The 14,943-nt window shown below is 41.3% G+C and overlaps 1 protein-coding gene across 1 annotated transcript; it reads right to left on the bottom strand.

Annotated features, from left to right (window-relative positions):
* Positions 1-8,399: 8,399 nt before the first annotated feature.
* LOC113165658 (dual specificity tyrosine-phosphorylation-regulated kinase 4-like) lies at positions 8,400-11,439 on the bottom strand. Its single transcript, XM_026365339.1, has 11 exons — positions 11,191-11,439; positions 10,990-11,104; positions 10,569-10,887; positions 10,217-10,357; positions 9,965-10,103; positions 9,658-9,742; positions 9,361-9,533; positions 9,209-9,269; positions 8,993-9,107; positions 8,758-8,864; positions 8,400-8,524 (listed from the first exon to the last, which is right to left on the bottom strand). Exons 1-11 carry the CDS (start codon positions 11,437-11,439, stop codon positions 8,400-8,402), a joined length of 1,629 nt encoding a protein of 542 aa, XP_026221124.1.
* Positions 11,440-14,943: the final 3,504 nt, after the last annotated feature.

Genomic DNA, 14,943 nt, shown 5'->3' with positions numbered 1-14,943 from the left:
CCAAGCATTGAACAGCTGGAGAGACGGCTTCTTTATTTACTGTCACACGGGCAGGTAGTTCACAATGAGTTTGTCTGTGCTGGCATCGAGGCTCCTGAGATCAGAGTAAAGGAGCAAAATGAAGTGTAAACATAAACAGTCACCATGTGGAAGCACTGCCATGGTTAAAGCACAGTGGGTACTATGCAGTCCAGACTGATATGTCCCTCAGAAGCCGGTCTGTGCATGTTCAGCTGCAGAAAGCCAGAGGGGGCCACTAACCATCAGATTACCATCGGTAGTCACACACTGTCAACACGTTTGCACGCTGACAACTTGCTGACACACGCTGGCTTCTCAGAATGTGTCACATTTCCTCGCATTACCAGCGTGTGAACCACGTGCAGACGTTACGTGACTTCAGAAATAAGCTTTCATGTGTTTTCGTCCTCCATGGTTTTCCTCAAACGTGGACGCCACCTCGTACTACATAGTAATTAATGCAGGTAGTCAGAAAGACAGAGCATCTTTATACTGTGTGTGTGTGTGTGTGTGTGTGTGTGTGTGTGTGTGTGTGAGTCTGAAGTATCAACTTCCTCTTTGTACAGACACCAGAGCTTTGGCTTCCTTTTCTACAATTTGACTCCTCTCTCACATTCAGACACACTCTGTCTCTCTCTCTCTCTCTCTCACACACACACACACACACACACAGATACACCTAAACCAGGATGCACAGGTCTTACCTTTATCACTTCTGGGTCATGAAACATTGACGAGTGAACTTGTTTGATCAGTAGCAGCTACTGTCAGGTCAGAGGCCCCCTGGTATCCGGTCTTTCTGTCCCTGTTTCCTGTGTGCAAATGACCGTGTGAGCTGTAGTTTCCACGCTCCATTTGGTCTGCAGGTACATTATCCTGACTATTAAACACTCTGGTCCTTTGGTTCATGTGATACTTACTCATCATCAGTAGTGAGTAGTGAGTCTTTTAGTGGTTTGTGTCACACAGTTTACTAAAATGTTTGATATGAAGAGATAGAATGAGTGTAACTAAGTTAGTTAATTACATTTTAGTACCTCAGTGACTCACTTCCAGACTCCAGTGTGTGCATTACACGTGTGCTTTCCACACTTCAACCACATATGCACAGTTGTAGAGTGTCACAGCAGACATTTTGACAGGCAACTGATACAGTGGATATTTGAAGTGAAGAGTGTGGGTGGGGGGAAAAGGGGGAGGTCAGATGGTTCTCCCAAAGGTGCTCCTCACTGGAAACTGGGTTCGCTTTAAGTTAGTGAAGATGTTCCTCCTGTCATCAGTTCTGACTGACTGCCTTCGACTAGTAGGTCGATCGACTCTGTGGACACACTGAGTCACTGACACCTCGATGGTCGTCTGCGAGTTGCCGTTTCACCCGTCATTCGTGTGTGTTGTTACCAAACCTGAACCAAAGTGTGAACAACTATGAAACCGCGTGGGGAGTGATGAAAGAACCGGATTGCAAGTCAGTGAGAGATTATATCTTCGGTCACCTGCTCCGTTGAGAGAGGGTTGCGTCACCTTCATGTGTGACTCCCTACATGTCTCTCTCTAACCACTGGTCCTCTCTATCCGCAACATCAACATTGCTTCACAGCAGTGAGCTCCTTGTCTTTCAGGTGCAGATGGACCTCTGAGTCTAGTCCTGAGGAGATTCTTTATTTACCCACATCTGCCAGTCCTACTAATAATCACTAATCTAATGAATAAATACTCAGTTAGCAGCACGAGCTCTATCAACCTAAGCAGATACCTGACCCAGCCCATGCTGACACTGCCTTTACTCAGTTGAAGCCACAGGGGTTGGTCCAACTTGTTTGGTAACTTGTCCATCAACTTCATCACGGAGTTGTCCAACCACTGTGTGTAATTGCAGCTGCCAATCTGAGCAACTAAAGGAGCACAGTGAACTTGTGTACAGCCAAGTTGTCACTCTCAGCTGCTGCACGTCATCTTCACAAGAAGCAAAGCATCCACTCCTATGGAACTAGTCTGCTAAGTTAATATCATTACTACCAACCACTACCTGCTGTATTTGATGCTGCGGTTTTTATTCACAAAAACAGGAAATGCGGTCACAATTGCTTTATCATTGTTTTTTTTTAATTTTGCACAAGAAACAAGAAGAAACACGATTACAAAAACACCCCATGCAAAGAACAGCATCTACTGCCTTCATTTAGACAACAATTCAAGTTAGTGTGTGCTGTCAGCAGCGTACTAATACCATACATATACAGAGTGGCTTCCACATTATCTTTTAAAAACCCACAACAATGATTAACATGAGAGTAGTGCACTCCTTTCTTCAGCGAGCAAACGCATTTACTTATCAGACTGATTAAAGTGTTTTATTGATAAAAACATTAAAACACAACAAACAAGCAAATCTGGTGGAGACTGTGAGGCTATGATGAACTCCCACTCCTCAGGTCATCGAGTATCAAAGGGAAACGTGATGACGCCTCAGGAAGATCTTTAAAAATGGTCTGATTTTTCCAAAAATATATATATATATAAAAAAAAATAATAAACTGTATAGACTCAATTTTCTAAAGCAAAGGGTGTTTGGAAATGAGATCATGTGATCCTCTCTTGACAGGCTGCAAGTGAAGCATACACCATCCTCTAACTGTCCATACTGGAGAACTGTGAATCATCTTTTTCCATTGGAGGGAGGGTGGGTGTTGATGTCCCATGTACAGTAAGGGGCAAACAAGTATCTGCTGCTCAGTTAAAAGGCTGTTTGCGGTCACTCAGGGCTCCGGGGTCAGCTGACGCGTTTTATGCTGCGCTTGTATCTGAGGCAGCTTGGGATGCATTTCTTCTCCGACTTGGTGCCGGGAGACGGCGGGGTCTGAGATGCAGACCCTTGCTTCCTGTGCAGAGAAAGAAACCAGACACGGAGGCAGGGATATGAGAGGAGGAAGTGTGACTGACTGCTTGTTCTGGCACTGACATGACAGTATTTAATTATTAACCCGCGTCTCCTGTGGCCTGTGCTGATAGAAACACTGGTGTGATCACAGTCTAGTGTGGGACAGCCGAGGCCGGCACAAACAGGATGGTTATTTACCTCCCTAAAATGCATCAATAATGTAGTAACAGCAATCAACTTGATGGATAGACACACGCAACTATTGGGTATTTCAATGACATTTGGTACCAATTCTCATGGTCCCCACAGGATAAACCCTAATTACTTTGTCTATGGTACCTTCAGCAGGTCAAATGTTTCACTTATCCTGCAAAAAACATGATGATGCATAGGCTCAGCATTTTTCTGTCAGACATCATCTACTAATGACTCTCCTCAGCACCGATAGCATGTTAGCATGGTGAACCTGGTAAATATTACTTGGTAAACATATTGTTTATAAATGTAAAGTGCTGGTGCCAGTTGCTACACCAGTGGGTAGGTTACAGGTTGCTCCTCACCTGGTGGTGGCAGCAGCAGCGGCGGCGGCAGCAGCAGCCTCTCTGTTCCTGATCTGCTTCATCACCTTCAGCATGCGACAGATCTGCCGCAGGGTCATCGTGGGAGCACGGTAAGACAGGTGGGGTCTTGGGGTGCAGCGAGGGCCCCGATATGTGAGGAGTGATAGATAGTTGCCCCCTCTGGGTCCTTTTCCACTGGCATAGCAGGATGCAAACTGTGAGTTAGTGGAAGGAGACAGATTGCTTTGTTAGATATGATCAAGTTTACTGCAGCGCACATGATTGTCAGAATTCTGACTTTAAATCAATTTTCTTTAGGGTGCTTCCACACCTACATTTGTTCAGGTAGGTGATACATGTCATAGTAACCACATCAATACCAGGATTCAAGGTTTCCCAGCAGAACATTGATCAGAGCATCCCACTACTTCCATCAGTTTGAATAGTGCAGTTCTCTCCCAGGTAATCAACACATGAGCGCCTGACTGTCTAAATGATGTAAATCAAAACACGATTCAGACCAGGCCACCTTCACCAGGTCCAGTTCTAATGCTCACCTGTCCCATATACTATAGGAGCTTGTAACGGTGCACAGGGATCAGCTCATTGATTCAACATCACTTGCATCACTGAGCCTTGGGCAACCGTGACCCTGTTGCCAGTTGACCAGTTGTCCTTCCTTGGACCACTTTCTGTAGGTAGTGATTACTGCGCACTGGGAACACCCCATAGCACCTGCCATTTTGGAGAAGCTCAGGCCCAGTCTTCTAGTTTCTGGTCCTTGTCAAAGTCACTCAGATCCCTACTTTTGCCCATTTTGCCCCAGCACATCAACTTGCTGCTTAATATATCCCCCCCCCTGCCACTGTAATGAGATGATGAACGTTTTTCTCTGACAGGTGAAGTGAAAAAAGTAGCAGCACATTGAAGGACTGGACTCTAGTTGCAGACTGACTATTAGATACAACCTCTAATAACACTGTGATAAACACACTGTGTACAGTGATTGATACTCTTGTATTCTCTGTTTGTACACTTTTCTTACTGATGCATCACTCTGGGAAAAATTTATCTAAAATTCTTATTCAGCCCCTGATGTTGATCTACTTATTGCTCATTGTGTTTCCATTAACTTTAAAAGCTCCAGTTATTTCTAGGTTGCAACACTATGAGAGCTTTAGCTGCGTTTCATTCACTCTTCACACACACACATCACACCATTTTAATTAGTATATGAGCCACTGTCTTCCTCTTGCAGACTTAATCACCCTCTTTATCAGAAACCCAAGACACACACACACACAATGAATCAATCACACAAAGAGAATTCAGCTCTGCAGATTCATTTACAGGGCCGACACTTGATCATGTAGATTTGCCTCCCAGCACTTGTTAACTCGTGAACACACACTTGCACATGCATAAGCATAATTGGACCTGCTATGAGATCTCTGTATATATATAAATACCTTTTCATATTATATAACGTTAAACAACAACCTTACACTTTTTTAACTGGTTACAAGTTTATACACAAAAAACTTCACACATCCCATCCAGGTTCCTGGTACACTTTAAGCACTATAGGCCTCCTCCACGTAGTTTGTCTTGCCTCATGTCAAGTTGCAGTTTAAAGAGAGAACACCATTGCATCAATGACACAGCACGTAATGAGAGAGCTTATCTATTAGTGAAGATGATGCACATGCAGAAACACACTCACATTCACACACACATATACACACTAGATACTTACAGGAACAACAGCCGCCATGGTGGAGTGTTAAAGCGCTGTGTTGAAGAAATGATCTTCAGTATGTGAATCGTCGCCTTCATGCCAACCTGGCCACACAACAGGCCAATTAATATTTATAACACCAAATAACCCCACCTACTTCTGACATCACCACAGTGAGGTCACTGAGCATCACACACATACACACACCTTCAGCTGCTTCAGGTTACACACCCGAACTCTACTGACTCTACTGAGAACTGCTGTTAAATACAGAACATATTTAGGGGCTGCTCTAAATCTGGCCACGATGAAAAGAACGATGATTGTTGGTGGAAAAGTAGGAGAGAGAAAAGCAGACATGTAAAAAGAAAACATGTCAGGCGGTGGGTTTGGTTGGGACTTCATTGGTAGACAGAGAAAACAGATGGACAACAAAAGGCTATTGGAGCGAGGAGGAAGCAGGCGTCACGCAGTGTAAGGTGACGTGCCTCAACAAAGTGATGCACTGATGCGTTGTACATCGTCAGTCCGTACAATATTACACATCATTGATCGGAAGTGAGCGTGGAGGGTTAGGTACACTCGCTCTGATGTGTTTTCTAGTTTGTAATGAGAGGGAACAGGAGAAGGCCTAAACTGCAAGCACACAAAATGTACCTTTAGCCTGGAGTTTACTTCAGAATCACTTAAGCAGTATTAGTATTTTATACTAATATGATTTGTTTTCATTAATTTCTTTCAGTGGAACAAACTTAAACACACCAGGTTATTTTTAGCCTGGACCACTCCCCCGTATTGTCACTTTAGGATTGGCTAATTCATTCAAAAGGTCTGATCATGATTGGGATTTGTTTCATGCCAAATAACATGCTCATGCTTCTCCTTTTTCTTTAATTATCAAAAAAGCAACATACACCAGTAAAGAGGCTAAATTAATGTAATGTAAAATTTTATGTAAAACTTCTTTTTTTCTATTATGAAATTTGGCAATTTCAGGCTAAACTAACACATTGTTTCAAATTAATTAGAAAAATACCTGTGAATGAGTTTAAGGCAAATTAATGTCAGTAATATAATTAAATCCAGTTTCTTTCCATCAGTGCTTTTTAGACATTAGTATTTTGATATTTTGATGTGTCAAAGCTTGATGTAAAAAGTGAGGTTTCATTGGCTGTTTACATATTAGGTCATTGTTGGCTTATTTCTCTGGTTGTTGTGATTGAGGGAAACTGAATGTAAATAAAACAAATGTTAACAAGTGATTTTATATTCTGTCTTCATTGTTTCTCAGACAGGACATTTATAATGACTAATTTATAAGACTTATTCTTCTAGGAAGTCCTTCTCATTGTTATGAAGTCTGTAGGCATGTTTGACTAAATGTATGAACTGCATCTGCAGTATGAACATTTTCACTGTATCAAACAAGCTCTGCAGAATCTGGCTGAGCTGACACCTGAAATTCATAGATCTCAGTTTATCTCAGTTTGTCTGGGCTAGCAGTGCAGTTACTCAACCTTAGTGTCTGAACTCGTTATTCCACTCCATTATGCCACTGGTGCAAAATGGCCACACACTGAATTATTCTTGAATAATTTATTTACTATATTTATCATTCAACTTTAAAAGTACTGTGACTTTATACAGTTATCTTCTTATTTCTGTCCTGTTCACATTCTCATTGTCGCTCTTGCTGTTGAACATAACACCACTTTGACATTTTGTCAAAAGTCACGTTAATCAGGTGGCAGAGTTTGGGAAGAGTTGAAGCATTTAACTATAGGCTTCCTTGTTATGTTTTCTGGTTTTTCGTATGTTTTTACCTCCAGTATTTGTTATCAAAGTATTGTGGCTTATTGGTTAGTTAATGTTTCTGCAGCTGAAAAGAATTTTGTCGATAGACCACAAACATAAAACAAAACTGTCAAAGTGTGGTTCACATACAGTCAGGCCTTTTTTTTAAAATCTTTGTTCATTTGGTGACAGTAATGCTGCAGCTTGTAATAAATGGGAAAATATGCAAGTATGTCTGTAATCGTGTTGGGTTTTTGGTTCATTTTAGGGATTTTGGTTCATATCACTACATATGTGATTTGTGCCTGGAGACCTGCTAATCCAGGAACATCAGTCTACCCCTTGGTAAAGGAAAGCTGTTATATCATCTTTTGCATACCCTGTTTAGTTAAGCAGGAGTGTAATGTTACCATTACCTTAGAATATGTAGAATTAATAAAATGTATTTATTTATTTAGATTTTTGACATTTGTGCTTCTTGCCCAACAAAAATGCAATAAACTGTTTGTAAGTTTCACCACACTGACACTGACAAAGTGAACTTGAAGGGAGAAAATGCACAAAAATATCAGAGACTGTCTAAACCAGTCTGAATCAAAGTTGATAATGCTGATAACATCATACTGTTGCAAATACACTGAAAACAATACATTTAAAAAGAAACAATTCAATCAACACACAAGACTTTGTTTTAAAATGACATCTGTCTGGTTTATGAAGAAGAATAATGTGGAAACAGTGGACAATGGAAGGAGGTTGGAGCATCCAGAAGAAAAACGTGCAGACACCAGGAGAACATACAGTTACTGGCCAGTTTTTTAGGTGTACCATCACAATCTGCTGTAGTTCATGAATTCTATTCTCAGTTGTTACTAAAACAGCCAGAAAGGTGACAAATCTACTCTATTTTAAATATTGAGCTGTGGTGGACTTCAGTACAACTCCACCACTATGACCTCCAAAAAAAAAAATAGCAGAAATGTCACCTTTGTAAACATATGAACAAACTGAGAAATGATGACGTCATGACAGAGCTGCTGTTCTGGTTTCGATTACCCAACAAATCCCCCCTGAGCAAGCACTAGGCAACAGTGGAGAGGAAAAACTCCCTGGAGTGGAAGAAACCTCCAGCAGAACCAGGCTCAGGGTGGGCGGCCATCTGCCTCGACCGGTTGGGGTGGGTGGAAAAAGGAATCAGAACAGAACAGCAGGCAACAAGCAGCAGACAAAACAATGGCCAGGTTGGTAGGGCCAGTAACTGTACATGCTCTGAGGCCGAGGATCCCTGCATATACAGAGAGGGGGAGACAGAGAGGAAAATGCATAACTATAGGAGGAGGAAGACACAAAGGTAATGACATGCAATGGTGGACTGCACACACACTATTTGTGTGACTATCACGTTACCTTAATGTTCCTCTGAACATCTGCACTTCTTTGCCTTGGTCTTTTTGATTGGCTCCAGGAGTGGTGGTGGGATTTTCTCTCTCTTCAACAGGACAGGCTTTTTCTTGCTGGAAGGTCCTGAGACATCTGAATAAAAGTGGACAGAGAAAGCTCACATTAAATATGGTATTTATCGGTATCCATGTCTACAGTCATGCTAGTTACTAGGCTGCACATAGGCTCCAGTACACTAATGTCACCATGTAAACATTAGCGTACAGTATGTTAACATTCACTAATTAACACTGCACAGAAGACATTGTTAAAGTCTGCATAGTTTATATATATTGAGAGCACTGGTTTATTGGGTGTTGTCTTACGTGGTCTACTTTTCCTAGCACCAGTTGCAGGTTTGGTCTTCTCATTCTGCAGAATCCATGGATGCTGCAAGGCCTCCTCTGGTGTCATGCGCTTTGTTGGATCATATCTAAATGATGAGGTATATGCACAAAATATGCAGAATAAATGAGTTCAGAGTTCAGTTCAGAGCACTATAACTGTTACAATTAAAGGCCCATTTCTTCAGTGTCCCTCCTGTTAATGGAGTGCACTTACTCAAGACAGCGTGAAATGAAATTCAGGAAATAGGGATTCTCTGATTTCATTTCTGTGAATAGAGTGGTGCTGTCGCGTATGATGTCTGTAACGCTCAATGGGATGCCCTCTGAATCTGGATAAAGATGTTAAATTCACATGTCACGCACTTAATATCATGCAGGGTACAAGAATCGTGTCACATGTCGAAGAGCAGTTCTTTAATGTTTTTCTTACCAAAGTAGTAATTTCTCTTGGGAGCTTCCTCCAGCAGCTCTGCTGGTGGGATCCCCAGGATCTAAAAGAATACCCATTGAAAGACAAATGGTCAAAAATCCAGCAGGAGTAGAAATGAAATGAAGATAGCATGATGTGTTGATAAAGATGACCTTCATTATACAGCTGAACTGGTCTATGATGTCATTTCCGTCAAAGAGACAGCGACCGAGGTAGAGCTCAGCTAACATGCATCCCAGGCTCCACATGTCAACAGCCAGGTTGCACGTTTTCCCGAGGAGCATCTCTGGAGCCATGTAAAACAGAGTTTGGATTGGGGGACGATCTGTGGAGGAAGATGAAGGAATAAGATGTGAAGACGTTTCTTCACTCTGTATTTAGTTTGCCCTGACATTTGTAAGTTGTAACTCAACAAGAAACATGTCCAGACAGTCCAAAATGACACTCACCTCTGTCTTTGGCAAAGTAACTCCCTCCAAAGTCACTGAGAGCTGCACGCGTTTCTCCGTCCTTTTTGTAAAGTAGGACGTTGTCCTGTAAAAGAACACACGGGTAGTATCACTGACTAGTCTTTTGTGCACGTTAATGTGTGTTAGGTGTCACGCTGCAGTAGTTTCGACTCTTTGTGATCATTTAGCATCCCCTTGTAAATATGTGAGAATCTATGTTGTTATGTGGCTCTTTGTTGTAAATGTAGTCAGTCTGTGTCTCCTTCAGTGACATGTTGGCATTTTGTTCTGTAGCACTGGATCCTACCGGTTTAATGTCACCGTGGATGATTGTCTCCTTTTTGAGCATGTGTAGACACTTCAGCACGTCCGTGGTGTATTTGCTCAGCTCTTCCTCACTGAAACCGTGCTTGTTGGTCTCTTCTAAGGCTTTAAATAGGTCCTTTCTGAAAGGGAACATGAGAGACTTCCTTTAAGTTTTCATCTTACAGCACGATGTATAACTCAAGCAGCCGAGTCAGAACAAATCCAACAGACAGAACGTGTGTTGTCAACTTACTCAAAGAGATCGAAAGTGATGCAGAGGTGATTACGGAAGTAGAAGCTCTCCTTCATATGGACAATGTTGGCTTTGTTGCTCTTGTCCAGCTCTCGCAAGGTTTCTAAAATCTTCAGTTCAGCTTTTCCAAGCTGATGAATACTGAGGAAACATTTGAGCACAGAGAATAACATCAACTCCATAATGATGGCTGACATGTAAAACTGACACTTTAAGTATTAAAGCCTGTGGAGTTTTACACCATGAGTCGACCTTTTTAATCTTTAATTTGTTTGATGAGATCTGGATTCAACACTCAGTGACAGATGACTGTCATCATCTGTAAGACTTTGACAGTTTGACAATGTTTTACCTGTCTTTGCTTCGAATCACCTTCACGGCCACCAGCTTTTTGGTCTTGTGGTCCATGCATTTGAGGACTTGTCCAGAGTAGCCTGCACCAAGCGCCTCCAGAATCTCAAAGCGGTAGGCCAAATGGTCATTGATTGCCGCTTTGTAAAATCCCTCCTTGGTGTCATAGCCACAGTTGAAGGACTCTGTATCCTGGGTCTCAGAGACCGTTGAGGTACGAGTCCTGTTGGTGGTTTTTCCCAGGTACCACACCTGTTTGTAGTTCTTGATCTCTGCCAGCTCATACTCTGTCAGATGCAGCTTGGAGTCTCTCAGAACACCTGTACACAGAGGAAACAGATCATTCACAGATATTTGTCCTGTTCTCAGAAGGAAACCACTGAATAACAAGGATTTTCAAACATAATCCAAAGAGTTCGTACTTTCAGGAGACATGGCTGCTCTTTTGACAGTGGGCGCCTCGACCACTTTCGGCCTCTTCTTGGAATCAGAGGTTTCCACAGAGAAGGTTTTTCTCCTCAGCATACTGTCCTCTTGCTGCTCACAGGATCAAGACCATATATTGAAAACATTTCTCTAAAATATAATGCTGATATGTATCATTCAACACTAGTGGGACAAACCTGAACAGCACGTTGATGGGAGGGTTTTTGTCCATTCTTGTGGATTTGTGGTAACACAGTTTGCTGGTGGAGGCTGAACCCTGGTTGGGTTTTCTGTGAACCCTTGAAGATGGGTGGCAGGACAGTCTGCCCAGTGCAGCTGGTGTCCCTCTGAGTTTTCCTAGGGACTTTGCTGACTGGTGGCAGCGCTGTGGGTTGAGTGTGCTTAACACTCTTTACAGCAACAGACTTGGGCTCCAGTACAATCATGTTGCCCTTCATGGTGAAGTTATTCTATGAGAATGAAAAGGGCACGATCGTAACTGTTCACCTGACAAACTTCAGGCTCTGAAGCAGCAGCTACGTTTTGTGCTGCGGTTACATATGGATTTAATCACACAGTAATTCTGCGCAGAAATGTCTTACATGAAAAAGGCCTATATATTGAGTAGTAGAATCAGTCTAAGTTGGTGTACAATGAAAATACTACAGCAGAATCTCTAAAACTTAACTACTATGTTTGTAGTAAACATGTACTCCTATTTAACCACATGGATAAAGATAATCACAATACAAAGTATACAGAGCAGGTGGACATTTAAGACTTTCTATATGTCTCTGTATGACACAGATGGTACATGTAGATGGTCATTTAGATTCACTAAATATTGAACAACTCATAGCAGATCAGTGATTTAATGGACCATTGACAGTGATTCTACTAAAAAATCAGTGATGTGTCTCAGATATGATGGAAACTAAATAAAATACATTAAATACCAACATAATAATCACTGCTGTTACTTGGATCAATCCGTTATTGTTCAGCTATTTGCAGCTTTAAGTAAATCTTCATTATTGCTGCAGAAAAGTCATGAATTTAATCATCTCTGTATCAGGTCAACAGTTGAACCAACCTTGTTCTGTTGCAAGAGTTGACTTTTTTCTAGTCTTGGCAGACGCTGCACAGCTGGTGGTTTTTGCAGGTCGTATGCACGTTGCATCTTTGAAACTTGAGACATGTTGAACACTTTCTTTAACTTTATCTTTAGTCGTCTGGTCACTAAATGACTGAACGTCCTCTTTATCTCATGGACTCGTGTCTATGGAATGTTCCACTGTAGCTCAAGTTCTACTGGTAATAACTGAATGGAACCCGTCACAGACGGACGTTCTACAGCAGAGTTCCAGAGGCTGCAGGAGCAGTTTAGGCTGCAGAGGAGTTTGGGGGATATTGTGATTTCAGCAAGTGAGATGCAGAAATCAAACAGTGAGAACAGACTCATTCTATTGGGTCAGTTTACAGTCACACAACAAATGAGACTTGATGACTGAAGTTGTTCTAATAGGTGCTTCGTTCACAGTAGAAACTGAAAACAGACACGTTATTGTTCATTTTTCAGCAAGACAAACACGAATTATATCAATAAACTCATTAATAGTGATGCAGCTGTGGCATTAATGACAGTTATTGATACTGTGTGATATTACAGAACATGGTGAACAAGTTTACTGTGTGGTCATTGATTGGAAATCGTTGATTTTACAGTAGGAAACCTCCCACTTTGCTCCGTTGATCTTCCAGCCTTCAAAAAGATCTTCAACAACAAGTCAGGTGAAGAGAAACATACAGTGTATAGTTGTATAAGAGGTCTGAGAAATACACACAGTATGATACAAATGAATAAAACATTTAATTAAATGACACTTAATTATATTTCTATATATAAAAAGTCACTGTCACTGTCCAAATACTGTAGATCCTCTGTTAGCTCTGTTACTGTGCTCCTTCAGGGTGTCATGGTCCTCCACCACCTGTTTTTCACCCACAGACAGCTCTCCGGTTTTCGTGTTGGTTACACCTCTTAACTTTAAAAACCGTCTGAATAGGCAAAACTCAAATCTGAAACACTTACTGCTCTTTATTGTTTGAATATGGATGTTGCTATATGTGATATATGTCTCATTTTCATCTTTTGATATCCAACCCAAATGTTTTCAAACTACAGCAAAAATAAAAATAAAGGAACTGGCCTCACTGTAAACTTATACTTTTGGGGGGAGTGTAGGTCTGAATTGCATCTCGCTATAATGTCACTTTATCATCTGTTGTTATGGAAACATAATGATGATTTCTGATCATTTATAAGTTTAAGCAACTTGAAATCTTTATTTCATGTCAGAAAATACAAACTGCCAGAGGACAGAACGTGAACAACCTTGTAGTTTTGTTTACATGCTTGCAGCTGCGTGATGGTGTCCACTTGAAGAGACGCTCAGTCTAGTAGAGGAGGAGCTCATGTGAAGATGGAGGACGGGACTTGTCCTGGTCAGCTACTGGTAGATCTAGAAGTCTTTGAAGTCTAACAGTCTATCTGGGTCTTTACTGCTTGATGGCAGTTTGGTTCAACAGAGTCTAACAACTCATAACTCATTCCCCCATCGTGAGGCCACTGAGTTTGCAAGTCATTGCAAGTGTTGCAAGAGCCAAATGACTAAATGTAAATCACCACAGAACCTCTGCACACCTCCTCTTAATGGCACATGTACATACAGTGTGTTATGAAATGTCTTTAAATGTGGATGATCTGCTTTTGTACAGCTCCGATCTCTTTAGTCAGGTGTCAGACTAATGGAAAGGTCAACTGATGCCCCTGAGTTTATTTGCATCACAGTTTCAACAGATTTTTAGATCTATGTTAAGGCCCCCAACTACACTATGTTCTGATCACTACACAATTTAAACAGTATTAACTAAAGCAACAACAGAGACCTTGGCTCACCTGTTTCTATAGAATGTGAAACAGTATGAACATAGGGTTAGGGTTAGACAGAGGTTAAACAGATTTAACAGTTTGGAAAAACAACACTACAAGTGAAATGACGTGATTTATCCCACTTGGCGTTTCCCCAACTCTCTCAGCACCTCTCCGCTGCTGCCTCTGTTTCACATCATCCATTCACAATAGGTGTCCTATTGTGCCCCCTGCTGCTTTCTCCACCACTTGGCTATTGTAATGTGTTGTTCTTAATTGTAATATAACACATTATTTTATACATATTCGTCTTCTATTTTATTTGATTTTACTGGTTCATGTGATGTCGGTGTTCACAGTCTATTCCTTACTGAAAACTACATTTTTAGTATTTAATGTTTTTTTGCAGTGAGAAAAAAGGAAACAACAAGACAAGAACTTCTAAACCATGTTAGGAAACCGGCAATTTTATAAAATCCTCTCACTGATGTAATACCTGAGGTTATTGTCCAGCTCAGAATTATGGTCTGTGGTGTGACCTAACTCTGCCATTAGGAATACAAGACAGTGAAGTGTGGTCTTCAGTAGATGTCACAGGCTCTTGTTTTTCCATTTTATTATTCTCTACCATTCTGAAAAAACACCCATCCGTTATCTGAACAAGTGTGAAACCTTAACATCCATTCACTTCAACACGCTGGACGGCGCTCCTACACAAGAGTTGTCTCCACTTGTCTTCACCATTAAACTTGACTCCCACGATTTTATCAGATGTCCTAAATTAAATTTGTGTTGTGCAAATGTGTCTTTTTAGGCACCAGAAATCACAAAGATATTTTACTAGGCAGTCCTTCCATCACCACAGATTTGAACATAAATAAATAAATAATAAGAATAAGAATTAGAATAACACTTTGCTACGCAGTTCATGGATATTACCGACACACCGTGAAGGTAGCAGCTGTCAGCAGCTAAGACACCACAAAACACACCCTGTGTGTTTTATGAGAAAACTTAG

Source organism: Anabas testudineus, chromosome 6 (genome assembly GCF_900324465.2).
Source record: "Anabas testudineus chromosome 6, fAnaTes1.2, whole genome shotgun sequence".
NCBI lineage: Eukaryota > Metazoa > Chordata > Actinopteri > Anabantiformes > Anabantidae > Anabas > Anabas testudineus.
The sequence above is the reverse complement of the archived record's forward strand: the minus strand, read 5'-3'. Positions and strand labels throughout refer to the sequence as shown.

Coding starts and splice junctions, on each gene's coding strand:
- LOC113165658 (XM_026365339.1), bottom strand. CDS start 11,439: ATGATTGTACTGGAGCCCAAGTCTGTTGCTGTAAAGAGTGTTAAGCAC. Junction 9,743..9,964: donor TCCACGGTGACATTAAACCG/GTAGGATCCAGT, acceptor GTTCTTTTACAG/GACAACGTCCTACTTTACAA. Junction 9,534..9,657: donor TTACTTTGCCAAAGACAGAG/GTGAGTGTCATT, acceptor CTTCCTCCACAG/ATCGTCCCCCAATCCAAACT.